Source organism: Peromyscus maniculatus, chromosome X, assembly GCF_049852395.1.
Source record: "Peromyscus maniculatus bairdii isolate BWxNUB_F1_BW_parent chromosome X, HU_Pman_BW_mat_3.1, whole genome shotgun sequence".
NCBI lineage: Eukaryota > Metazoa > Chordata > Mammalia > Rodentia > Cricetidae > Peromyscus > Peromyscus maniculatus.
This window is the reverse complement of record NC_134875.1, coordinates 84,472,344-84,498,855: the sequence shown is the minus strand read 5'-3', so window position 1 is coordinate 84,498,855 and position 26,512 is coordinate 84,472,344. Positions and strand designations below refer to the sequence as shown.

The 26,512-nt window shown below is 51.4% G+C and overlaps 1 protein-coding gene across 3 annotated transcripts; it reads left to right on the top strand.

The window, feature by feature from the left end:
* The first annotated feature begins 1,460 nt into the window (after positions 1-1,460).
* On the top strand, positions 1,461-26,512 carry Nlgn3 (neuroligin 3). Of its 3 annotated transcripts, none has more exons than XM_006981133.4 (7): positions 1,461-1,595; positions 4,099-4,754; positions 9,408-9,467; positions 11,138-11,287; positions 17,972-18,157; positions 20,518-21,307; positions 22,003-26,512. In XM_006981133.4, exons 2-7 carry the CDS (start codon positions 4,298-4,300, stop codon positions 22,844-22,846), a joined length of 2,487 nt encoding a protein of 828 aa, XP_006981195.1. In that variant the 5' UTR covers positions 1,461-1,595; positions 4,099-4,297; the 3' UTR covers positions 22,847-26,512. The 3 variants fall into 3 exon arrangements, with proteins under 3 accessions (XP_006981195.1, XP_006981196.1, XP_076417903.1); XM_076561788.1 differs by lacking the exon at positions 1,461-1,595 and adding an exon at positions 5,390-5,449 and having other exon boundaries at positions 4,164-4,754; XM_006981134.4 differs by lacking the exon at positions 9,408-9,467 and having other exon boundaries at positions 1,467-1,595.

Sequence of the window (26,512 nt, the reverse complement as noted above, 5' to 3'; positions counted from 1 at the left end):
ACAGTGTGCCTGCCACTGGGGACATACCACTAGAAGAGGGGGTTCATTAGGCCGGAGAGAAATCAGTGGAAGCCTGTCATCCTTCCACAGCACCCCACATACTTGGTCTCAAACAGGCTGAGGGTCGGGGCAGATGCCAGACCATAGCTTTCCTTTTCTCATCTCACATGGTCCCCATCCTACACCAAGGTAGCTAGAGAGCCTCCCCGAAGGTAACGTTTCTGGCCTGAGAAGTTGCTCTCCAAGGGCATGGGATGTCAGAGAATAGGTAGGGACAGAAGTCCAGGTTGGCTCTAGCGGGAAGAGAGGCCAGCAGAAAGCCTCGCCTGCTGCTCTCTGGCCCTGCTGCTGCAACTTCACGTTTTCACACAACCCACCTTGGCAGTTCCCAGGGTAACTTGCTCACTCCCAATTTAAAACTTCCTTCCGAGACACTTTCGGAACAGGGGCTGGACCACTCTCCCCTCTGTGACCTATCTGCCTTGGGCCTTTGACCCAGGGCTGTGCTGGAGAGCCCAATTGCTTTATGACAATGCTGATCTCTGGTCTGCCCAGCCTGGGCTGGGAGAGGACTACACTAGGCTGATGGTTGGGTGATAACTGGAAGGGACCCTCCAAACTGTAGTTGCACCCTATTGCTGGGAAGTGTTCAGTATGCTGATAAAAGCAGGCGTGCCAATCAATCAATCAATCAATATCCAAGTTATTTTGAAAAGTCCCTCTGAACCCACAAAGCCCTCCTACACATGGGATTTGCCCAAGTCATGAGTAAGGAATGGGGTTCCCAGGTATGGTAAGCCAATACACCTGAAGAATTTTTTTCCTGACTCTATCCTGGCATATATACTCCACGAGCCCCAGTGGATAGAAATTTGCTAGGATAAGGGACATTGAGCAGGGATTTGGGGGTATATGTGTGCTAGGTCAAGTGGACAGGTGCATTACATATAGAAACTAGATAAAGACATTGGCAATTGGGGTGGGGGGTGGAAGCCACAAAGGTCACACAACTAGTGTGCTAACAGTCTGAATCTGGCCTGCCTTAATAGAAGAAGCACAAGTGTATGACATTGACCTCTGGGAGGGTAATGGATGAGGGCAAAGCGGCCCCACTGGTGGTTGCTGCTCGGGTGGTGCTGGGGCTGAGGAGAGGTGATGGTTGCCAAGTAAGGCTCTGTAGCAAGAAACGGGGGTATTCTGCATACAGTGCCTCAGTTTCTCCCTGTGCGTCAAGGTCTCGAGCTTTGCAGATTAAGTTTGGATTTGCTGTCCTGGAAGATCACCTACCTGTCTGATAGCTGGGCATGTGAGGTGTGGAGGGAGTCGGGAGAGGTGGAGCAGAGCTTGCTTGAACGTGGAGTGGGGGTATTGGGCCATGCCCCAGGACTTGAGCCATCACTGGCACAAAAGGAGTTAATGCCAGGGACCGCGCCCCCCGTGTCCGGGCACGCGCAGCGCGCCCCCTTGGTGCGCGGGCACAGCAGCCAGGCTGCCGGAGAGCTGATCTCGGGGATTCGGGTGCGGAGCCCTTGGCCTGGAGGCGATATGGGTGGTCCGTGGCCGGGTTCAGTCGTTTGCAGCCGCCTGGGGAACAGGTGAGGCCGCCTGCTCCGGTCTCTCATCCTCTAGCTGCCCATACCTTTCCCCAATCCTGTCCCCTCCCAATCCCGGGTTCCTCCACCTCCCCAGCAGTGGCTCCCATCCTTCTCAACCCCGTGTTCTCCATAGGTACCCCTGACCTCCCAACCCTCCCTCGCTTTGCTTTTCTCCTCTACCTCCTCCCTAAATCCTGCATCCCTATCATCCTCCCGCCCATGGTCCCTCTATTTCTATGGTCCAGCCTGCATGCTCACCAAAATACCCCTAAGCAGAGCCCCCGGCCCCATTCTAGAATAGCATATTGCCAATACCCCCTCCCCTGCAGTGCACCCCCCATCCCCCTTCCATCATAGCATCTTATAGCCAGGTTCCCTCCCCCACTCTCTGCAGCCCCCCCACCCAACGGAGGCCTTTCTTCTGTCCTCCCCATTCTAGGGCAATTTCATCCTCCAATACCATTCTAGACCCACATAGCCCCCGATTCTGCAGTTCTCAACACTGGTCCATTCCAACACAATGCCCCTTACCCAATACCGCTCCAGCCCCCAAAGTCCCCTTAGATGCCATTCTCATCCCAGCATTGCAGCCTCCCCTTTCTTCTCCCAAATTGCAAGTTGGACCAGAATGGAGATCTTGGCCTTGGGAACTCACAGTGGGTCCTAGGGTACAGAGGGCATTTGGGGGTCGGTTGGTTTGTCTAGGTGTTCACCAGAGGGAGGGGCTGCAGCGAACTGACTCAACAGGGGAATTTGGCATTTGGCGAAGGGTTACTGGGGAGGAAGGCCTCTCGAAAGGGTTAATGGAATTTATGAGGTGGGGGCAGCATCGAGGGGGTTAATGGGGGGGGTGCTGGCAGGGAAGCCGTGTGAATGAGCGGTCTGTGCCCCAGAGTTGCCATGGAGACGGTGAATGGGGGGATTGTGTGAACTCAGCTGCGGACTACCCCCCCCATATACACACCCACCCACTCCCTCCTGCCCCACCTCCCTCTACCCCTTCCTTCCCCTTCCCCTCCTCCTTTCCTCCTCTCCACCCGGGGTGCATTCTGGGCAGTGTCTGGGATCTCCCCACCCCAATACTTTGCTCCCCATTTCCTCTCAGCCCCCATCTCTTTAGTCACTTTACCCGCCTGCCTGCTTTTCTCTCTCTCTCTCTCTCTCTCTCTCTCTCTCTCTCTCTCTCTCTCACACACACACACACACACACACACACACACACACACACACATTCTCATTCCCCTCCCTTGGTGGCCGATTGCCGGTCGTTCCCAATCTCCCTCCCCCACCCCTTCAGCCACTTCTTAAAGGAACATGCCTGCAATCTCGGAAGGCGGGAGAAATGGGGGAAAACTAAATGTGCGCTTGTGTGTGTGTGTGTGTGTGTGTGTGTGTGTGTGTGTGTGTGTGTGTGTACACGAGTGTGTGCGTGCGTGCGTGCGTGCTCATTGTGTGCATGCGTGTCCATGCGGGACACACATGTCTGTGTGCCTGTGTATATGTGTTGACTGTAACTGTCAGAAGGCCTGTGTGTCTGAGTGTGTTGCTATTTCTGTTTCTGTCCCCACCTATGTGTCACCATTATGCCGCCTGTGTCTGGATATTTACCTATGCGGCTATGTGTGATTTGGTTTCAGTAGGTCTCTGTGTGTGTCTGAATGTGTCACTGTGAGGCTCTGGCTGTGTGAGGCAGTCTGTTTTGGAATGTGGGACTAAATGAGGGGATCTCTGTGGGTTTGGAATGTATGTCTCTACCAGTGAATATTGCAGTGTCTGTGATCCTGGCTTGGTCTCTCACTCCCTCTTTGAGTCTTTGTGAGTTTATTTCATGAGTTCCAAGTGTATGTCCCTACACCCTGTTGTTTATTTTACACTGGACTAGCATCCACAATGCCTAGCGTGCTCAGCAGACCGATTTTTGCCTTTGCTTCTGGCATTTGATGTGAATGAAGAGCCAGGCGGCACAATGACAAAGGTTTAATCATTTGGCAGCCGTGAAGGCTGGGGGGAAGTGTCAAGGAGGGGCATGGAAGGGTCTTTGGACTCAGAGGACTGGCTCTTGGGCTCCCTGCGCTGCCTGAGGGTAAAGGGCATCTCTCTGTGGGACCCTCTGCCCGGCTGCTGCTTTTCTTTTCTTATACCTCCGAGTCCCGGAATGAAGTTGGCAGCCATACTGGAAGCCAATTCCAGCTGTCCCTATCACTACATGCTCTGACTCCAGAAGACCCTGGTGAATTCCACTGGTGATGGAGTTGGAGCCGGGGGACCGTGAATTTGCAATGGCAACAACGGCCACTCTTCATCCCCTTAGAATTTTTTCCAACCATGGCCAGGCACATAAAATAGTTCTGAAAAGCAATGGATCACCTGTGAGTCCCTAGAACCCTGGGCATGTGAAACCTCTCATTGTGGGAAAATAGGCCAAGCCCACCAGGGGCCCAAAGACTGACTCTCCAGCCCTCACAGACCATCTTAGATGACACACGCTTCCCTCTTTCCACAGGCCTGTCTGGCCCTAAGGGAGCCCTCTTTCGAAGTGGTGGTGCTTGGACGACTCGCTCTCTGCATTGCTGGGCACCTGTAGGTGTCCCTCGAGAGCTCGGTTTTGAGGTTCAAGTCAGTGTGGCCATGAAGGGGCTGCCTATTGGGCTGATGCTGTGACCCCGGAGTCTGCCTCTCCTGCCAGTACCCCTGCCCGGAACATGTGGCTGCAGCTTGGCCCGCCCTCGCTGTCCCTGAGCCCCACGCCCACAGTTGGCCGGAGTCTGTGCCTCACGCTGTGGTTCCTCGGTTTGGTGCTGAGGGCCAGTACCCAGGCCCCAGCACCCACAGTCAATACTCACTTTGGGAAGCTAAGGGGTGCCAGAGTACCATTGCCCAGTGAGATCCTGGGTCCTGTGGACCAGTACCTGGGGGTACCCTACGCAGCTCCCCCGATCGGCGAGAAACGCTTCCTGCCCCCGGAACCACCCCCGTCCTGGTCGGGCATCCGGAACGCCACACACTTCCCTCCAGTGTGTCCCCAGAACATCCACACAGCTGTGCCCGAAGTCATGCTGCCAGTCTGGTTCACTGCCAACCTGGATATCGTCGCCACTTACATCCAGGAGCCCAATGAAGACTGTCTCTACTTGAATGTCTATGTGCCCACGGAAGATGGTGAGTGCTGCGGCCAGGCACTGCGCCCTCCTTGCCTCCCGCCTGCCCTGTCGTGTTTGTGGCTTGCATGTGGTTGTGTGCCCTGCAGCATGCGTCTGTCTGTCTGTGAAAATGCTTCTAACCATCACTCCGCTTGGCCTTTTCCCCTCCCTGTTCTTCCCTCTCCCGGCATTGTCCGAGCTCCCATGTGTGAGTGATACTGATGCCAGAAGGGGGCTGGCCAGGCCTGAGAGCTTTGACAGGTCTAGGTCCAGTGCTGGATGGGGGTACCCTGGGGGAGTATGGGTGACTGCTGGCAGCTGCCCGCGGGAGGATGCTGGCTCCACCAGGCCCTCCTGTTGCCATTCCACCTGCTTCGAAAGGTGGTAGGTGTGTGTGGCTGAGGGAGCTGGGCGTGTGGGGGGGGCGGGGGGCCAGCCTGGTTGGCAATGCTTAGGTGCCTCCTCTCCCACTAGCTGATGCCTCCTCCCGCGGGGGTCACATTAAGGTAAGTGACAGAAACAAGGAGATGGTGGGACAGGCTCTCTGCCATGTGCCGCTGCAGAGCAGCTCAGCTCTTGGGGCCTGGGTGGGGGGGATGCATGCCCCTGGGCAGAGGCCTCCTGTTATTTTTTAGTTTTTTATTCATTTTACAGTAAAGCGGATTTCCAAGGAATGCGCCCGAAAGCCCAACAAGAAAATTTGTAGGAAAGGAGGTAGGTAGCGAGCCGGCGGGGAGGGAGAGAGAGAGAGAGGGAGGGCTGCTTGCCCACCTGCCCCTGCCCCCCGAGGACCCAGTCTTCCTTCAAGTAGGCCAGGTTGAGAGGGCTGTGAGCAGACTTAAAGGTCCCAGGCTTACAGCCCTACCTCCTCCAAGGGCCCTGGCTGCTTTGCAGAGAGGATCCCGTGGCCTAAGGCAGGTTCAGAGCAGAAGCAGAAAGCCCATCACTGCCAATCTCCCCAGCTTCCCCAAGGAGGGTACCAAAGATGGAGCTGGTGGCTCTTTTGGTCACACCTCCGTAGAAAGCAGGCTTTCGAGGTGGAGCCAGAAGCTCCGCCTTCCCTGCAGCCGCTGCAGAGACAAGGACCATCCATCCCTCCAGTACTCAGTCCTGGGGTGAAGGTCTATACTCAACTCTCCCCTCCTGAAGCTAAAGGGATACTCGGGGACACAGATTTATTTGCTCTTCTGTAGCACGCACTCTGCCCCTGCCTCACCACCTCTGGCCAGAGCATAGCCGAAAGACCCAGGCGCTTCTGTGGCAGAAATTGGAAATCTCTGGAAACTGTAGACTCTAAAGAAAGCCAATTTTAAAGTCGGCCTCCTGCTGAAAGGAATTTGTTTCCCCATATAGTAATGTTTCCTGTTTGCACACCACTTTATGTTTTCTGCAAGGGTTCTCATATTTACCTCGTAAATGCCTCTCCACAGCTAGGGAAGCAAGCAAGGCAGGAAGCAGGATTCCGATTTTACAGATGAGGAACCGAGCCCAGGGGAGTGACTTGCTGCACAAGGCCCCGTTGCTGGTCTAGAGCAGATCTGGGGCCAAAACCTGGGGCTCTTGACCCTCAGGAAATGTTCTTTCCACTGTAGCCCATGGAGGTAACTGCCACCTGGCCAATCCCACCTCCTTAAAACATAGAGCAGATGCGGCTGGGTTGGGCCAATCGGCTCTGGCAACAGCCTAAGGAACAAGGACAGCCATAACTCGACCCTTACAAGGCTTTAGCAAGCTCGGCCTTTGTTTTCCTTTGATGCTCTAGGGCAGGGTTTCTCGGGTGTCATCAGGATTCCTGAGATGGAACGATCCCTACTGAATGAGAATCTCTAAGGACAGCCGCAGAATCAGCACATTCAAAAGCTCGTATGTGGAGGGCTTTTGATGCATGCTAGAGCATGGAGTCAGACTTGCGAACAGTTTTTACCATTTTTTTGCCTCTCTTCACATCCAGCCCAGGCCCTCACACGCAGTGGGAAGCCCGCACAGGCTCTCATGCAAATGAAGGATTTCTGTAGTACGGCCTGAGCAAGAGCACTTGTCTAGGGAGCGCAACCCTTGACTGACTCCTGGCCCCTGCTGCCAACTCATATGCCATTCTTTTGATTCTCTTTCATTTTTCTTTGCTTTGCTGTGTTTTATTTTGGTTTTGGAGCCAGGGTCTTGCTATGCAGCTTGGGCTGGCCATGAACTCTTTATATAGTCCAGGCTCAGAGGTCAGTCTTTTTTTTTTTTCTTCTTCTTCTAAGAACCTCCATTTCCATATGGAAAGGCAGAAAGACCATCCTGGCTGTGGCCTTCCATTAACATATCCGTGTATTCAGGGAAAGGGTTTCAAAGCTGCTCTCCTGAGTTACTGCTTAGTGGGATGCAGTGGGCTGAGGAAGAGATACATTAGTATAAGCCACTGCTTAGGAAGAAAGATCTTTCAGGGCTCTAGGAAGAGCCCAGGGCAGGCCAAGCTCATGCTGAGATTTTGGCCAGATTGCTGACTGGGAGCCATCATGCAGTGTGACTATTTTGCCAACTGTAATTGTGGACGATGGGCAAGGTGCTGTTGGGCTGTGAACGGAGTCTAATCATTGTTCAGAAGACGCTCCTACACTGGCACTAAAATTCTGCTGGGTTCCTTAAGTCCATAGGCCCGTCTGGGAAGCGGGCTTGGGATAGGATAGGGGAGAGCATTTGTTTAACTGTTCAAATTAGTTCCCCATCCCAGGCCCCATCCTGGGCCTGTTAGCCATTTGAAAAAGTTATGAATCTTGCCTCTTTGGGTGCACAGTCTGTGTGTGTGTGTGTGTGTGTGTGTGTGTGTGTGTGTGTGTGTGTGTGTGTGTGTGTGTGATGTACAGGGCAGCTGGGGTGGCCTATATGGGATCCTACATGGCACCATGTCTGTGGGTGGTGCCTGGTAAAGCCCATGGCAGCAAGGAATTGTTCATCAAGGACGTGCTGAAGGCGCAGAGGGATCTGTACAGGGGAGGCTGGGACAAGGATGAGGTGATGTAGCAAGCCAAGTACCCTCAGAGCGGCATAGAAGGAGCCCCCGGAAGTGAAGGATGTCCTGGGAAGGATCTTCCCCAGCCCTACCTCCGTGGAGGGGAAAGGCATTTATGTTTAGGAATGAGTGATTCTGTTTGGTGGCAGATCCACTGTGTGGCCATGTCTCATTGAGATTCTGAGGGCAAGACTGGGAAGTATCGAGCTAACATGTTAAGACAGTAGGTACCACTGAAAGTTCAGGAAGCCAGGGGCTGTTTCTCCTAGAGCTGGGCTTTTGCCCAAGTTGAAAGGCCATCTTGTAGTATGAGAGTAGTTCCTGTTTTGATCAATAACTATAAGGACATTCAGTCGCCAGAGTGCAAACCAACAGAGAAAGGGCCATTTGCTTGCTCCAGGTTCAAGGTATCTGTAATCATGGAAGCAAGGGGGTAAGATGTGGGGTGACAGCAGGATTGACTCCATTTTGATACTGACCAGCAACCAGGCAGTAGATCGATCGTGTCTTTTCACAGCCATTCCAAAATGTACTTCTAGTCTCCTCAGAACAGGAAGGAGAGGGGGTGCCAACCTACCCCCCAGGTCCGGAATACCTTCCTTCCTCCTCTGGCCTCTTTTCTCTCCTCTCCTTTCATGCTCCACCTCTCCTCCCATCTACTTCTTCCTTCCCTTTTCCTCTCCCCTGAAAGGTGGCACGATGCAGTGGAAAGACCATAAAGGCTTTGGAGTCAAGCGGACCTGGGTTTGATTCACACTTCTAGCACTTCCTAGCTGTGTGATCTTGAGCAAGTCACTTTACCTCTCTGAACCTCAGTTTCCCCATCAGTGAAAGAGGAATAAAGATGATGCCAACCTCATTGGGATGTAAGGATCAAGCAGTACAGTAGAAATAGAATGTCTGGCATGTGGTAGATACTCAGTATATGGTAGGAACCATCTCTCTCTCTCTCTCTCTCTCTCTCTCTCTCTCCCTCCATTCCCTTCTCCTTCCCTCCCCCTCTGGCTCTCTCCTAGAGCAACTCTTGCTGCTCTTAAAACTGGTTCCTGTGGGCAGGAGCCCTATTTGCCATTATCAAGAGCAAGGGGGGGCGCAGTGAACAAGGCCAGAGGAAAAATTTCATCTCCCATCTTCTCCTGCGGGAATCAGGGTCAGCTGAGGCCCGGCTCGAATCTGCCCACTGGGACTTGGGAGCTCAGACCTGGGGTCCCCGGTAATCACCTCTGCCTTAAGTATGTTACATAGATATCCGCAGATGCTGGCCTTGTCACCCCTCCCCTTCAGTACCTATCCCTGCCCTCCAGCTCAGCCTGCCTGTGTCTACACATGCAGCCCTTCCATCCAGAATGAAGTCTCCGCAAATGGGCCTCTGGCTCCGTGCCCCAGCCCACCTGCTGCTACCTCCTTCCTAACTGAATGAACTTGGTTGGGGCCAGGGAGGCGGGCCAGGGAGGTGCAGGGCGGTCAGCACAGCAGAGGCCTGCAACACCATCATCCTGATGAAGGTCTGGGCCTCAGCCCACCCATTCCCTCAGTTCTTGCCATCCCTCCTGCCTGTCCTGGGCCCAGGCCCAGAGCTGGCTTGCTGGGCCACACTGCAGTCATGCTGTTTTTGAATTCTCTCTCTGTTTTGTTCTCTGTTCTGTGCTGTTGTGTCTCCCCGTGTCTGGTCCCCAGGATCCGGCGCTAAGAAACAGGGCGAGGACTTAGCGGATAATGACGGGGATGAAGATGAAGGTATTTGGGGGCTGCAGGGCGCGGCGGCTGGTGCATGGCACAGAGCCCCTCCCCTTCTCAATGGGGAGAAGCCCCGTCTGTCTGTCTGTCCGTCCGTTGGTGTGTTTCCGTTCCTGTACAAAGCCGCTGGGCTGTTCCTTCGTCTTTGGCCTCATTGGCCACTGGGACTTCTGGGGTAATGGACACGGCTGGCAGGAGCAGGGGACTGACCATAAGTAGATCCATAGGGGGGGTGTCTTCCTGGCCCTGGCCCCTGACCCTCTCCCATCTTCTATGATTCATGGGCATCTGCCCATATGTGGCAGCAGAAATGGTGAAGAGCAAGCAGGGCCAGGGAGGGTGGGAATTGGCACAAAGTAAGCTGGATGGTGAGAGGATGCTTGGGATTCACTAAGGAGACCTCTGGGTCTCATGAGGAGCCTAGCTCCTGGGAGAGTGGCCCTGTAGGGCACACCAAAGGGCAAGACAGGGACATTCAAGGCTGACACTTCCCGAGCTTTCTCCCCCAAAAGAAAGACAGCCACAGGACCAGAGGTTGCAGTAGGTTGGGAACAGAACCAGAAAAACTGTGACCTAACCTGCCAGACTGAGGCCCAGATACCACAGCCATCAGTAGATGAACTAAGATTAAGATTCTCGGGTGGTAATGGGACCAGCCTTCCTCCTTGGGATAACGAGATTGTTTGTGCTGCAGCAGAGAGCTTTTCCTTCTCCACCCATGCTCTGGGCCCCGCCCCTTTGGAGGCCCCGGAGGGGCCAGGCAGTTCAGGGGATCCACTGGTGACCGGCAGGCCTGTGCCGGTGTGGCAGAGAGTGGGCCAGCTCACAGACTGACAGGTGACAGGCAAGTCAAGGTCGGGCCTGGAGCCTTCTCTTGACTGCTCCATCCCAACCCCATGCTGACTGGGCTTGGAAGCACCCCTCGATGGGTCCTCCGGCACTGGCCTGGGTGGAGACTTCTCCTACATCTTAACTCTGGCTGGGGAGGCCTTCTCGTGCCAAGTTCTGCTCCAGCCCAGTGTTTCCAGCTAAGTTTGCCCAGGAAGAATGGGGGATATGGGAATGTGGTTAAGACATCCTGTCTATAAGGTTCCCCCACCCCATCTCTGCCATTCACTACGCCCCCTTTCCCCACCTTCCTGTTCTCTCCCTGTGCCACCCCCTTCCCCCACCCTTCTTGTCTCTGTCTGCACTGGGGGGGATCCAGCTGCTGCCAATGGCCGTTTTTCCATGTAACTGGTCTAGTCCTGGGGGTTTTCAGGGCTCCCCAGCTCCTGCTTTCTAAAGCCATGTCAGGTCCCAGGACTCCTGGGTGCGCAGGGCAGGAACTCACCTGATGCTGCTAAGGAACCACCAAGCCCTTTCTTTATTCCTTGTCATCCCAGAAGCCAGCCGTGGCCACCCAGGCCCAGATGAATTATGCCCACATGGTCATCTTCAGTTGGGAGGTGCTTGAAACCCAAATCTTGACAAACATTATGCAAGTTCAGCTCTCTCTGGCCAATACTTCAACTCTGGGCCTAGCAGCCCCACGAGTCCTGCCCTCAGGGATGGCGGTAGTGTCCTGGCACCTGGAATAGCTTTGCTGTCCGCACCCCCCCCCAGGGCTGGCGGGGGTAGGGGAGCAAGGGCATCCTACCTAGCCTGTGTCTCACCCCTTCTCCTTACAGACATCCGGGACAGTGGCGCTAAGCCTGTCATGGTCTACATCCACGGAGGTTCCTACATGGAAGGGACAGGCAACATGATTGACGGCAGCGTTCTTGCAAGTTATGGCAACGTCATCGTCATCACCCTCAACTACCGGGTCGGGGTGCTAGGTATGGTTCTCTGCCAGGTGCCTAGAAGGAAAGCTGCCTTTGAAGGGAGGGGGAAAGACTCCTGGGGAAGTTAACTCACGCAGTCTTGGAGCTCTAGCTGGTTGGTGCTAATGACCCAAGTCATGATGTTCCGTCACCCTTACCCAAATACCAGGGGGTTCCTCTCATCTCATCCCCAGCTTCTTTTTCAGAATAATTAGATGCCAGTGGAGATACAGTTCAAACTTTATACATTTTTTTTAAAGGAGGGGTTAGACTGGGTAGCTTAGGCTGGTCTTGAACTCCTGGTCTTCCTGCTTCCACCTCTCAAGTGCTGAGATTATGGGCATGGGTCATCACGTATGGCTCAAACTTCACACCAAGTCTCAAGCCAGGCCTCTGTTACCAGACCTCTGCTTGGCTGGATTTTGTAGGCCCTGTTAATTTTCTAGAGTCTTATCTTCATCGATACCCACCCAGCCCCACAGTCCTAAGTACCTATGCATACACAGATATTCCTTCTAATCTACCCTTAACCACACACCCTTATACACTCACACATCACGTCCATCCACCCACTCCCACACATACAAATACTTCTCACTCCCCGAGGCGCATGTGCACACAGCTCCAATCCACTCCTACACACACCCTCACAGAGCGAGACTCATACAGTCTCGCTCACACACATATCCACATACCCACACACTATATGCTCTACATCCACACCCCACACAGATTTTTCTCACCTTCCATATATATACACACATTCTTATACTGTGCTCCACATCTCTTATCCACAGATACACCATGCATACCACACACACCCAGAGTCACAATTTTTGCTGCCCCTATATTGACACCTTACACAAACACCTAGACTCTGTACATCCACACCCAAATTCCACATACCTTATATATACAAAAATATGCTTTCCACTACCCCTACACATCTACACACACATGCACACATGCATGCTTTCGTGTCCTCCTACATGTCCCACTTGTGCATTCGCTTCACACATGATGTACTTCACATATGCATACATTTATCTCTCTCCTGCTGTACATAACACAAACCAATATTCTTTCTCCTTACATGCATTTAACTTCCTATATGTCCACAACACCCTACCCCACAAATTTACAACTACACACACACACACACACACACACACACACACACACACATGCACACACACAGCCTCTGCTTCCACACTGGTAACCATTCCATTCACTGGACATATATCCCCTTCACACATGCACACCAAATAGACCCCCTCCATATACCCAGATGGATACACATGTACACAGTTTTCCCACATATACTCTGCCAATATATACCCAATACATACGCATGTGCTCATCCCCTTCTTTCAAATACACATACATACATCCTTGTACCTAGAGCTGCATCTACACACACACACACACACACACACACACACACACACACCTATATCTGCCTGAACCACATTCATGTTCCCTCATGTATACACATGTACACGCTCATCCCTTCACTCTTACCCATGATGTGCACCTATTCATACTCATACACATACATGTATTTCCCAAAGTGTCCCCCATGTACCACCACGTATCCTACCCATCATATACTCTGGCTGTTTGGGTGATTTCAGCTGTTTGTGGATCTTATACCTTCTTTCATGACTGCCAGCACCCATCTGTGGCCAAGGTCTTGAGGTGAACAATACCCCAGGGAAGATGACAGAGGACATAGGACCTTGCTTCCTTTTAGATGCTCATTCAGGTTCCACATTCCGGTAGTGGCATGAAGAAGCCACCTTCTTCCCTGGAGGATTATGTCCTCGGGGTTTCTGTGGGGGTCTGTGGACCCAGATGTTGAATCAGTAGTGCATCTGGTTGCTGAGCAGGAGCTACATTGTTTGCCAGTCCCAGTCCCAGCAGCCCTGGTGCCACATTTTGCTTCTGGGCAGGGTTATATGCACAGAATGGCAGTCTCCTCTTGACTTACCCACAATTCTGTATGGGATATACACCTATTTGGGGCCAATCTGGAGAAATGAGGCTAGGTGTGGTGATGCACGCCTTTAATTCCAGCACTTAGAAGGCAGAGGTAGGTGGGTCTCTGTGAGTTCAAAGTCAGCCTGGTCTACAGAGCGAGTTCTAGTGTAGCCAGGGCTACATAGTGAGACTCTGTCTCAAAAACAAAACAAAACAAAAACAAAAATACCAAACCTCTGGAAAAATGAACGCCTGAAAAAAATGTTTTAGACTGTGTCTCCTTCCGTGGCTCCCTGGGACCCTAGTTATGGAACATGTAGGGCACCTCCCTGGTCTCTTCATGGTCTGACAGGCTTTAGACTTCGTGGTTCTTCCCTGTTCCCCTGTCTTCCTGTACTGCCGGAATGTGCAGAGAATACTAAGACTGTGAGCCGATACCATATTGTCAGAGCAGCAAGGAATGGAGGAAAGGAAAGCCTGGGGAAGAAAGCAAGCCAGGAAAAAGTAAGGAAAAGACTGCAATGGCTGATGAGGGAACAGAGGCTGGGGACCACTGGGACATGAGGCAGAGAGGAAATACTTTCTTCAGCAGGATTCAAGGGCTCCACGGTACCAGTCAGGAGCTGTGGGCTGCATGAAAGGCAGCTGGTTGGGAGCACTCTGTGTGGTTACCCCTCATCTCTTCCGTCACTGTTTTTGGCTTCTCTATGAGAAATTCGTAATCTTTTGCGGAGGCCTTGCACTCTTCTGAGATTATGATGACCGCTGTGGATTCTTCATCAAAACAATACAGACACACACATAATTTTTTGTTTTTAAAGACTAATCTTGCCACGTGGTGGTGGCACACACCTTTAAGAGGCAGGCAGATATCTGTGAATTCGAGGCCATCCTGGTCTATAGAGTTCCAGGACAGCCAAGGCTACACAGAGAAACCCTGTCTCAAATACAAAAAACAACAACCAACCAACCAACCAAAAGACTCTCAACATGTAGCCCAGGCAGCCTTCAACTTGAGACCCTCCTGTCTATGCATCCAAGTACTGGGATTATAGGCCTACATCACCACACTCAGCACACAAACAGTTAAAAGGAGAACCTCATAACTCCCCCCTGAAGCTCAGCCATGACACTCAGCCTAAGATCATTGACTTTACAGCCTCGTCTCATTTGGATAATCAGAAAAGTGTATCTTTGAGCTTAAGCAATTAATGATACAAATACCATTACTCTACACTTAGAAAGAGTCATAAGCTTAGATTTGGTCAGGAGTTCCTGATCCCTCCCTACATACTCTGCAGTGCCTATTCTGGAGCACGCATAAAATCAATAAGCCACTGATTGCCTTCTGGGTACATACAAGATGTTTTTGTCTCTTGGCACTAGACGTAGAACATGAGTTTGTTCCTGACGCTTGGGGAGTTTGTTATGTAGCTCAGGCTCTGCTGTTTTGATTTTCAAAGTATATTTAAAAAAAAAAAAAAACAGGTGGCCAGTTTAGGACTCCAGTTATATACATCCACGTGCCTTCTCCCCACCAGCATCTCCTGGGCACTGAGTGCAGCCAGCCCATGTAAGAAGCTTCTCGAAGAATCTGAGAATGTGGGCAAGTTAATTCATAAAGATCTCCCCCAACCCCTGACCCACCAAGGCGGAGGGGGAGCTAATATGTGAGACACTCCCGCTGGGCATGGAGCCGACGAAGCAAAAAGGGGTCCAGCAGGAGAGAGGCTGTGGATGTACCTAGAGGTAGTGGGTATACTGAGAACGCAATGGCTTGCCAAGTTTAGTCTGGGTTTCAGAATGAAGTTAATTCCACATCATTGCTCAGGTATCTTCCAGGCAAGCTGAAAACATGGTGAGTGACAATCCTGAAGTGACACAAATACCTAGTTTTGATGCAATCTGCCAGATTCCTCCATCTTCTGTTGACAAGCAGCTTATGTATACCGCAGTATAAACTTGGGTTCAAGGAGGCTGACTCACATTTATTTTGACAACATGTGGAGTCGGGTAGTTGAGTCTTTATTCTCACATAGTTTCTGTGAATGGCCACGTTCCTAGGAAGCTATCAATGAGTGGCTTTTCTCCTAGGCTGCAAGGCTTTGTGCACTCCTGGTCAGTCATGCTTAACCCATCACCTTCGGAGCCCGTTGGCTGTAGTACTTGAAGAAGAGCTCTCTGTGTAGTGAGGATCAATGGCATGGCCCCAGCCACATACTTCACTGTTCCTTATCTGGAAGCTCCTGAGGTTTGAGGGAGCAGAGGGATGGCCAAACTCTCTCTCTACATACTCAGGCTTTTCAGGCAGCTCTCTCTCTCTCTCTCTCTCTCTCTCTCTCTCTCTCTCTCTCTCTCTCTCTCTCTCTCTCTCTGTCTCCCCCATACCCCCTTTCTCCCTAGGGTATTGCCCTGTAGTCCAGGCTGGCCTTGAACTCACTCCATGTGGCCTTGAACTCAAACATTCTCCTGCCTCTGCCTTCTGAGTGCCATGGCAGTGTGTGCCAACCCCCAACCATGTCGAATGAACTAGGACAGACAACTTGAACATATCTCACTGAACGATGCCTTGACAAAGATTGAAGGCACATCGGCTATTGTTTAAGTGAGAGGAAGGGAAGAAAGAATAAAGGGGAGGTGGAGGAGAGAAGGCAGACACATGGGAGAATTTGCTAGAGATCTCAAGGCTTGGGCAGCTGAGTTGGGTGTTGGCTGGCATAGGTTGTTGTCTTTGCCCCCAGCCCAGCCCAGTATAGGTATTTTTTAAAATTTATTTATTAAATAATTTAATTTTACATATCAGCCACGGATTCCATTGTTTTCCCCCTCCCACCCCATAAATGTGTTTTTTTTTTAAGACAGGGTTTCTCTGTGTAGTTTTGGTGCCTGTCCTGGATCTCACTCTGTAGACCAGGCTGGCCTCGAACTCACAGAGATCCACCTGCCTCTGCTTCCCGAGTGCTTGGATTAAAGGCTTGTGCCACCACCACCCAGCTCCAGTATAGGTTTTAAGAGTCACAGGAGTCACATGCATTTCTGAATGAGACCTCCCCCCTACAGAAACACTGCATCCCCCCCCCACACACACACATCTGAAGGAATAGAGTTCTTCCACTCATGGTTCTCAAGCTTGCTCTAATGCCCTTTCGTTTTCTCATCTGGAACCTGGGGTTATGGAAGACACGCACCAAGGTTCTGGGGGGAATAAGTAACTACTTACATACTTAATTTTACCAAAGGAAATTAATAACACCCTTGAAGATGGTAAGATGACTTCTTTTGCAGAAGCTAGGTACAGAAAGACCTGAAAAAAAATAGTGATGTGGTTTCTGCCTGCTTGGCTCTATTTGAATTAAGCTTCTGCCTGCAGACTGCCAGGACTGCCAGCCAGCTCTCTGTGAGCTGTGGGTTCCTCCAACATGGCCCTGAACCAAGCTGATTCCAGGTGCTGTGAACAGGCTTTTAACTGTGGAGTCAAAGAAGACTGATCCAAGTGTAGGTTTCCAGGGTGTAGGAGCATAGCAATTACACCCACCTGGAAAGGACCCTTCCAGAAGTGTAGGGCAGGAGAAGATAGATGGAGCCTTCCAAGGAATCCAGGGACCAAGGAGGAGATAGAGGGACGAGACAGCAGGATCAGTCTAAAATGGAAGGGGGTGATATAGGACATCTCTGTGGGATAGCCAGCAGGTGGGCGGGAAGGTAGTCTCCATGGTAACAAGTCTCCACAGCAGCAAATCCCAGCAGGTGGGTGGGAAGGTAGTCTCCATGGTGACATGTAGTCTCCTCAGCAGCAAATCCCAGTGGGTGGGCGGGAAGACCTGTTTCTGTGGTAACGCAGCACACTGACTTCCTCATTTCTCCACCAGATGAAAAAGATGATCTGACCCAGTGGCTTCTCAACTTTAGCAGGCGTCAGCATCACCTGGAGAGCTTGTTAACAACACAGATAGCTGGGCTGCATCCCCTAGAGTTTTTGATTGCCTAGGTGTTGGAGGAAGGGAAATGAGAGCAGCCCTGAGAGTGAGGAGAAGGGGCCATAGCAAAGCCCTGGAAAGAACTGGAGGTGGACAGATTCGCACAGGAAGGGCAAGGCGAGCTTAGGGACTGCCGCCTGTGTGCTCTTCACTTCAGAGAGAGAACGAAGGGAGGAATGTAACTGTAGATCTACCATGTGCTTGGCTTATGCTCATTTTATCCTCGTTACAACCCTTTGAGGTATTTTTATCCCCATTTTACAGAAGAGGAAACTACAGCCCAGAGATTTTAAATAACTTGCCGAAGGCCACATGTCGAAGATGCTGGATTTAACCAAGGGCTGTTTGGCTCCAGGGTCCTTGCTTTCTCCACTGTATCTTGCCTGACGTTAGGGTCACATCCCCAGATACTACATTAGGGCAGAGAATGCTGAGTTCTGGCCATTTGCAAGCCCTGCAGTTGAACTCTTCTGCCTAGAGGAAACAACCACCTCAAATGTTCTGCCCCCTCCATCCAAACAGGATCATGGGCAGGCGGCAGGGTGTCTACCCTGCCTATAGTGGTGATGCTGGGCCTTGCAAAAAGAAGCACTGGTTTATGTTAGCATTAGTGAGGTGGGAAGTACTACATGGCTGCATGCTTATCCTTCCTGTGGTATCTTTCCAAATCCATTTCTGCCATCCTAACCCAAATCCTGCATCCCTTCCCCTTCATTATCCTCATGCCTTTTGTTAAATCTAGGTTTCCTGAGCACTGGGGATCAGGCTGCTAAGGGCAACTATGGGCTCCTTGACCAAATCCAGGCCCTCCGCTGGGTGAGTGAGAATATTGCCTTCTTTGGAGGAGATCCCCGTCGAATCACTGTCTTTGGCTCGGGCATCGGTGCATCCTGTGTTAGCCTCCTCACACTGTCTCATCATTCTGAGGGTGAGTAGCTCTTGAGGACCAATATAGAACAGTTTAATGCTGGTACACCTTGAGCTCCAGAATGCCTGGCTCCATATCCCAGATGTGCCCAGGGGAATCAGCCCACCCTCTCCCACCAGTTCTGTCCCTGGGGGATGAGGGGGTGGAAAGGAAATCATTCCGTGCAGGAAGAACTACTTCTCCTCATGCGAAAGAATCCCCATTCACACCCTGAGAACGGTGCTCGTCTCACATAGGAGTCTTATTTGGGAGAGTGGGAATAGAATGCCTCTCTCTAAAGGGACAATAATTCCTTGTAGGTGAGGAAATCTTTCCGTATGAAGGGCCTGTTACTTCAGAGTCAAAATCTAAGGTGAAAATTGGTTTCTAGGTGTAAGAAACACTCATTGTCTATCTTTCTTGGGGAAAAAAAAAGTCTGTACAGGAGAAGTGATCTAGCGTGAGAGATGGGTCCAAAGTGAGACGCTCTGGCCTGGGACATGGGCTGCCCTGAGGGAGGCAGACTGTTGTTGGACCACAGGCTCCCTCCTGGGCTATCCACCTCGCTGAAAGAACACTCATTTCCCTCCTGTTTCTGGTGTGGGTCCCTCTGCCAGTGAGTTTCTGAAGGGCTTGCAGAGACCCTATTTTGCTAGGCAGGGGAATGTTCTCTTTCTGTCTAGACGATAGAACATTATACCTCTGAAAGGCAAAGCTGAGCTTCTTATGGAGAAAAGTTGTCCTTGAAATAAGTGTCCTTCTCTAAAGTGAGGGAGAAATGTGAGCGAGAAGACATTTTTATGGTTGAGATTGACCTCATGAGGGGGTGCTCTTACAAGAGCCTCGGCATCTTTTGAAGAAGGCTTGTCTCTGAACACGAGGCGGCAGCTTCACTGCCTCAGCAGCTCTGTCCCTGTGCCCCTCCAGAAACAGCACTGGAGGAAGACTAAAATGTGCCGCTTGCATCTGCAAAGAGAGGAAACAGGAAGCCAAGCATGGTGGTGCACACCTGCAAGCCCAGGGCCTAGGAGGCTGAGGCAGGAGGACTGCCATGAGTTTGAGGCCAGCCAGGGCTTCCAGCAAGACTTTGCACACACACACACACACACACACACACACACACACACACACACACGCAGACATATGCACACGTACGTGCGCGCGCGCGCGCGCGCACACACACACACACACACAGGGAGGGAGAGAGTATGAATGGGCGAATGAATGAAGGGAAGGAGGCCTGAGTTCCATCCCCAGCACCACCAGAAAGAATATCTGTTTCTAGGTGACAGTAGAGAGAACAAGACTCCTCTTTTTCCCTCTAGAGGAGGGTGAGATGACTGGCTGTAAGGGCGCCTGTGTCTGAAGAGAGGCCTGGCACCTCTTCTGACTGGGACTCTTTCCTGGAATGACACTGTGCTGTGTATCTTAAGGGGGACTATGACTCTAGAGACCTGGCTTCTTTAAAGATTTGCTCTCCCCGGGTTAGAGGTACGGCTCAGTGACAAAGCATTTGCTTACCCTGTGGGATGCTCTGGGTTCTATTCCCAGCACTAATAAACGTATCATGGAGAGTATCTGGGAAAACGGCTCTCTCTTCAGCAGTAATCCATACTTCTCTCCCTCTCTCGGCTCATGCAAAAGCATCCTTCCATTGCCCCTGCGCACCTGAGAACCAAATTCTCCCTTGGGAGCATTGGAGCCAGAGAAAGATAGTTCTTTCTTCTGAGAGCTGCAAGAATCGTCTTCTTTTTGAATTGGGGGGATGGGATCCCTCTAGCTATGGGGAATCTGGATGTGATATGTCCGTAGCTTCAGCAAAAGGGGATCTGTGCAGGGTCCACACTGCCAGGGCACGTGCCAGGAGACTCTCAGACCCCAGGGCCTTTGCTCTTGGGATTCATCCCTAAACTCCCAGAATGTGGGGCTCTCTCCTGCCTGCATTTCTCATCTCTCATGAAAAAGACCCCTTTGTGGTGTAAGCGCCAGCTCTCTGGTGGTGCGTTGGCACAGAACTGGGCCCAGCTGGGCAGGAAGCAAGAGGAAAGACAACGAGTGATAAAGAGAGGAAGGAGCATAAGGAGGCTCATTTCTGGGACCCAAGGGGTTAATTCTCGCTGACATTTCCCTTAACCCTCAAGTTACCAGGCCCTGTACCAGGACTGGGAAACAGTGGGGTGGGGGCTCCACGGGGTTCAGCGATCAAAGGAGGAGCTCTACAGCCCCACTCCGGTCCTGCCCTGCCATCCCCTGCTAAACGATTAGCTCCTCATTCCTAGCCAATCCACAGCACAGGGGGACCTCAGTGACAAAGGATAAAGGGTGCTTTTTGATCATATGCGACATGACAACTCTGACCCAGTGCCACCTATATTCTGTAGGGCTTTTCCAGAGGGCCATCATCCAAAGCGGCTCTGCTCTATCTAGCTGGGCTGTGAACTACCAACCAGTGAAGTACACCAGTTTGCTGGCAGACAAAGTGGGCTGTAACGTGCTGGACACCGTGGATATGGTGGATTGTCTTCGACAAAAGAGCGCCAAGGAGCTGGTAGAACAGGACATTCAGCCAGCCCGCTACCATGTGGCCTTTGGCCCTGTGATCGATGGTGATGTCATTCCTGATGACCCTGAGATCCTTATGGAACAGGGAGAGTTCCTCAATTATGATATCATGCTAGGTGTCAACCAGGGTGAGGGTCTCAAGTTTGTAGAAGGGGTGGTGGACCCTGAGGATGGTGTCTCTGGCACTGACTTTGACTACTCTGTCTCCAATTTTGTGGACAATCTGTATGGCTATCCTGAGGGCAAAGACACCTTGCGGGAGACCATCAAGTTTATGTACACAGACTGGGCAGATCGCGACAACCCCGAGACCCGCCGTAAGACACTGGTGGCGCTCTTCACTGATCACCAGTGGGTGGAACCTTCCGTGGTGACAGCTGACCTGCACGCCCGGTATGGCTCGCCTACCTACTTCTACGCCTTCTATCACCACTGCCAGAGCCTCATGAAGCCCGCCTGGTCAGATGCAGCGCACGGGGATGAAGTGCCCTATGTTTTCGGCGTCCCTATGGTAGGTCCCACTGACCTTTTCCCCTGCAACTTCTCCAAGAACGACGTTATGCTCAGCGCGGTTGTGATGACCTATTGGACCAACTTTGCCAAGACCGGGTAAGGAGAAAATGGGATGTCTTCTTCTTTGGGACCCCAGCATGCCTGCCCTGTGCTCCTCCTACCTAACCTCTTCCATTATCTCCCTTCCTGTGCAGTTCCCCAAATCTTGCTTGTTAACCCCTTTATTCCCCTTCTTGGCATGGTGCTGTGCTATTTTCCTTGAATTTTGTTGTTGTTGCTGTTGTTGAAGTGGATAGTAGAACTCTTGCTTAACACGCCCCAGGCTCCGGCACCCAGCACCACTAAACAGTAATTGTGTTGAGGCTCAGAACTCTGTTAGCATCAGGACTGAGCAGGAAGGCATTGCTGGTAGAATGGTGGGGTTCAAGGTTAGCTGGTCAAAGGCAATATGAAAGGGGAAGAGTGCGCATTTGGAGAGAGTCTCCCCAGGGCCCTTGATACAACTGGACAGCTGAAAGGACTGATAGAGACTCAATCGCATGGGGGAAGACAAAGCATTAGTATAGCCTGATGGCAGCGGATGAGCTCAGGGAAGAATGGGATGTTTTCATGCTGCCTGCCATGGGAACTAGTTCAGGCCCTGAGGAAGAAAGGGGTGGGGGCGGTGACAGGACCCTGAAAAACATGGAAGCGGTGGGAAATTTTAGACTAGTGGGAGTGAGAGGAAGGAGGCTGGGCTTTTTCTTTCTCTAGGTAGCATGGTGACCCCAGGTTTCAATGTGGTATTTCAGGGATCCCAACAAGCCGGTACCCCAGGATACCAAGTTCATTCACACCAAGGCCAACCGCTTTGAGGAAGTGGCCTGGTCCAAATACAATCCCCGGGACCAGCTCTACCTTCACATCGGGCTGAAACCAAGGGTTCGTGATCATTACCGAGCCACCAAGGTAGCCTTTTGGAAACATCTGGTGCCCCACCTGTACAACCTGCATGACATGTTCCACTATACATCCACGACCACCAAAGTGCCGCCCCCGGACACCACCCACAGCTCTCACATCACTCGCAGGCCCAATGGCAAGACCTGGAGCACCAAGCGGCCGGCCATCTCACCCGCCTACAGCAATGAGAATGCCCCCGGGTCCTGGAACGGGGACCAGGATGCAGGGCCACTCCTGGTCGAGAACCCGCGAGACTACTCCACTGAACTAAGTGTCACCATTGCTGTGGGGGCCTCCCTCCTGTTTCTCAATGTGCTGGCCTTTGCTGCCCTTTATTACCGTAAGGACAAACGGCGCCAGGAGCCCCTGAGGCAGCCTAGTCCCCAGAGGGGAACGGGTGCCCCTGAATTGGGAACTGCTCCAGAAGAGGAGCTGGCAGCATTGCAGTTGGGTCCCACTCACCACGAATGTGAGGCTGGCCCACCCCATGACACATTGCGCCTCACAGCTTTGCCCGACTACACCTTGACCCTGCGGCGCTCCCCTGATGACATCCCACTCATGACCCCCAACACCATCACTATGATTCCCAACTCCCTGGTTGGGCTGCAGACCTTGCATCCCTATAACACCTTTGCCGCAGGGTTCAACAGTACTGGGCTGCCGCACTCACACTCCACTACCCGCGTATAGCTCTAGCCCAGAGCACAACCCATCTCCCAGCTTTCTCCCCCCCCCCAGACCCACAAACACACATGCACACACATACACATATATGTACACGCACGCACCCACACCCTACAGCAGACCCATCTGCACAGACACAGACAGATGTGGACATGCACCCGCATGTACAAAAACACAAATCCAGAAAGTAAACCTGAACAGGCCCTTCAAATGGGGACACATATGAGTCCTTGGTACCAAGGGCCTCCGGAACAGCGGCTGGAGCCAGCTCCCTGAACCTGACCAGACACTCCTGGGGCCCTGGAAGCCACAGCTGGACACCCCCTTGGTGCTTGCCTTCTGGGAACTGCACCTTCTACCAACTGCAGACTCGGGAGCTTTAAAGAGCAGGAGAGCTCTTCCTCCCCCAGACTTGGTCTTTTTTCTCTGGGTCTTGTTTTTGTTGATTTTTTTTTAATGGAACCAATGTTTTTCCAGCCCATTGAATGCTAAGCAGCTCTGGAAGGGGGGGCTCTAAGATCAGGATTCTCTGGTTCTGGGACTCCCAGTGTTCATACAACCAGACCAAGGAAAAGGACCCTCCAAGACAGTGACAGATGGGAACAAGACTATGGGGAGGAAGAGGCTAGCAATGGACGGGGTTGGCGGGCCATCAAGGACAGAGCATCGACTGGCTCTGTGTCCCCATAGAGAACTGCAGCATCACCCTGGCTAGACCAGGGGAGCCTAGGTTTGGTAAACTAAGTACTGTGGAGGCCAGAACCTTATTGGGCCTCTGGGTATATAATCTGGGTTCTGCCTCTGCCCTTGGGGAAATGATATCAGAAATTTGCCCCATTTTATTTACAGTCTCTTTGTGTCTGTCATTTCTCTTTCAAAACAGTGGTGTTTTGGGTTTTTGTTTTGTTTTGTTTTGTTTTTTTGTTTTTGGTTGTTGTTGGCTTTTTTTTTTTCTTTTCTTTCTTTCTTCTATTTTTTTTTTTTTAAGCAAAGTTCTTAAAACACTAACGGAAACCCATGGAGTTTGTCCTTTGTAAAAATTTTAAACACAGTGTCTTGATATAAAAATAAAAAAATCCAGTTAGCACTCCCAACCTGCCTCCGTGCACAGGCCTGCCCCAACAGCCCCAGGAGCCTGGCGCCTGCTCAGGCTGGAAGCACAATTCTCCAGCAGCCTGGGGCCTCCTGCCTTGTAGCTCCCACAAGTCTGGGCTGTGCTCTGCTTGCCCCGGGCCCCCCTGCATAAAGCCTCTCTGATCCTAATCATGTTGCTGTACCATCCTCCTGCTCCAGTGCTCTGAGTTCCTGCAGCTGAAACCTGTCATCGCCTCGGGCCTCGTAATGAAACAGCAAAAATAAGCCTGCCTTCCTCCTCTGCCACCGGGCCACCGCCACTGCTGCCACCACCTCCTCCAATGCCATCACTACCATGGTCATCACCCTGCCCCCAACGTGGACTGGTGGCTAGGGGGAGGCTTGACCTCTGACCTGCTGAAATTCTTTCTCCTTTGGAAATGTGGTACACATGGCATCAGCCTGTGACCTCTTCTGCCTCCATTGATTTACAGAAGGGTCAATCTCCTTCCCTCAAGGGGTGCAGGTTTTCTTTTCTGTGAATTGGAATAGCAGAAGTCATTGGAGATCAATTTCTCTTGGGGACGGTTACAAGTGGCTCCCGGACAACTCTGGGGGATGGATTCCAGAAGGGGCCCCGTAGGGCTAGCATTGTGGGGTTTCCTATTGTCCTCTGTGTCTTGAAGGGCTGAACTTGAAATCTGTTCATCAAGTGTGACAGCTGGGCAGGGTTGCTGATACCTCAGAAGCCAGGAATAGAATTGTTCAAAGTGACCCTGACAGAATAGGGAGATGAGGCATCACAAGGCAGGATGGTGTGCCGAGGGAACAAGTACAAGGTAGTGTACTCAACGATCCAAACCCAGAACTAATACACTGATGTGCTGCCTGGGACAAGATGGCTGCTTCAACACACGGGAACAGGAACAGAAGGGCTGCGAGAGGAGGTCCATTTTGAGTCATTTCATGATTGGAGACAGGCCCTCTCTTCCTTCTTTCTTTTAGTCTTTCTGAAACAAAGACACTAGCATATAGTAACAAAAACATCAGGGAGGACCTGGGAAGTAATCACAGAGTGACTGTTAAAACAGAAGTCACCCCAGTGGCGTATAGTCCAATCCACTTCCACCTGGGAGGAGGAACAGGAAAGGGAAGACCAGGAGTTCAAGGTTATCCTCAGCTACATAGTGAGCTTGAGGCAATCCTGGAATGCTTGAGGCTCTGTCGTGTGTGTGTGTGTGTGTGTGTGTGTGTGTGTGTGTGTGTGCTATACATATGCAGGTGCCCTGGAGACCAGAAGAGGGTATCCAATTCCTGAGAGCTGGAGTTACAAGTGTTTACAAGCTGCCAGACACAGATGCTAGAAACCTAACTCGGGTTCTCTAGAAGAGCGGGAGGTGCTAACCACTAAGCCATCCTTCCAGCCCCAAGACTGTCAAGATAAAACAAAAATGAACAGAAAAGAGACCTAGAATGTGACCCAATAGTTTATGACCCTGCCGTTCCCCTCTTGGACTCTAGTCCTGCACTGGTTCGGCATCCCAAAGCAGCAGCAGCCCTAGCTTTGGGGGGCATACTTCAAGTTGGTGGGAAAGCAGTGAGGCTCTGGAGAAAAATGGGATCTTTAGGGCAAAGGCTCTGCTGATGGCTTACTTTGTTTGGCTTGATTTTGATTTATTTGTTTGTTTCTTATCTTTTTTTTTTTTCTGAGACAGGATCTTACTAGGTAGCCCTGGCTGGCCTGAAACTTGCTGTGTATAGACCAGGCTGGCCTGGAACTCACAGATATCCATCCACCTGTCTTTGTTTCTGGAGAGCTGGAATTAAAGGTGTGTACCACCACATCCAGCAAAATGTTCTCTTTTGAAAGATTTTATTTTTATTTTTTAGATGTATTTATTTTATTTTATATGTTTGAATGTTTTGCCTGTATATATGTATGTGCACTATGTGTGTGCCTGATTGATGCCCATGGAGGTCAGAAGAAGGGGTCAGATCCCTTGGAACTGGAGTTATGGATGGTTGTGAGCCACCATGTGGGTACTGAGAACTGAAACCCAGGTCCTCTGCAAGAGTAACAAGTGCTCTTAACTAGTGAGTCATCTCTCCAGCCCCAGATTTTATTTTTAGGTGTATGTGTGTGTGCACATCAGATCCCCTGGAGCAGTAGTTATAAGCTATCAATCATAGGTCAAGTGTGCTAGGAACTGAACTCAAGTCCTCTGCAATCATAGTACATGCTCTTTACCACTGAGCCATCTCTCCAACCCCAGGTTGTTTTTTATGTTTGTTGATTTGTTTTGTTCTGTTTGAGACAAGGTCTCTCTATGTAGTCCTGGCTACCCTGGAACTTGCTACGTAGACCAGGCTGGTCTTGAACTCACAGAGATCTGCCTGCCTCTGCTTCCCGAGTGCTGGCATTAAAGGTGTGTACCATTATGCCCAACCGTAGGTTGCTTTTTTTGTTGTTTTTAATATAGAAAGAAGGAAGCTGATGAGGAACATCCGACGATTTGCCATACCTACTATGTAACAAGTGTGCTATGACCATCTTCAAAATGTCACTTCTGAATAAAGAGCGAGCTGTGTTCTTTCATG

Bases quoted from the DNA above. Each gene is read 5' to 3' on its own strand.
- Nlgn3 (XM_076561788.1), top strand. From the start codon at position 4,298: ATGTGGCTGCAGCTTGGCCCGCCCTCGCTGTCCCTGAGCCCCACGCCC. The intron at 11,288-17,971 runs GTATGGTTCTCT...TGTTAAATCTAG, and splicing joins CTACCGGGTCGGGGTGCTAG to GTTTCCTGAGCACTGGGGAT. The intron at 18,158-20,517 runs GTGAGTAGCTCT...TATATTCTGTAG, and splicing joins ACTGTCTCATCATTCTGAGG to GGCTTTTCCAGAGGGCCATC.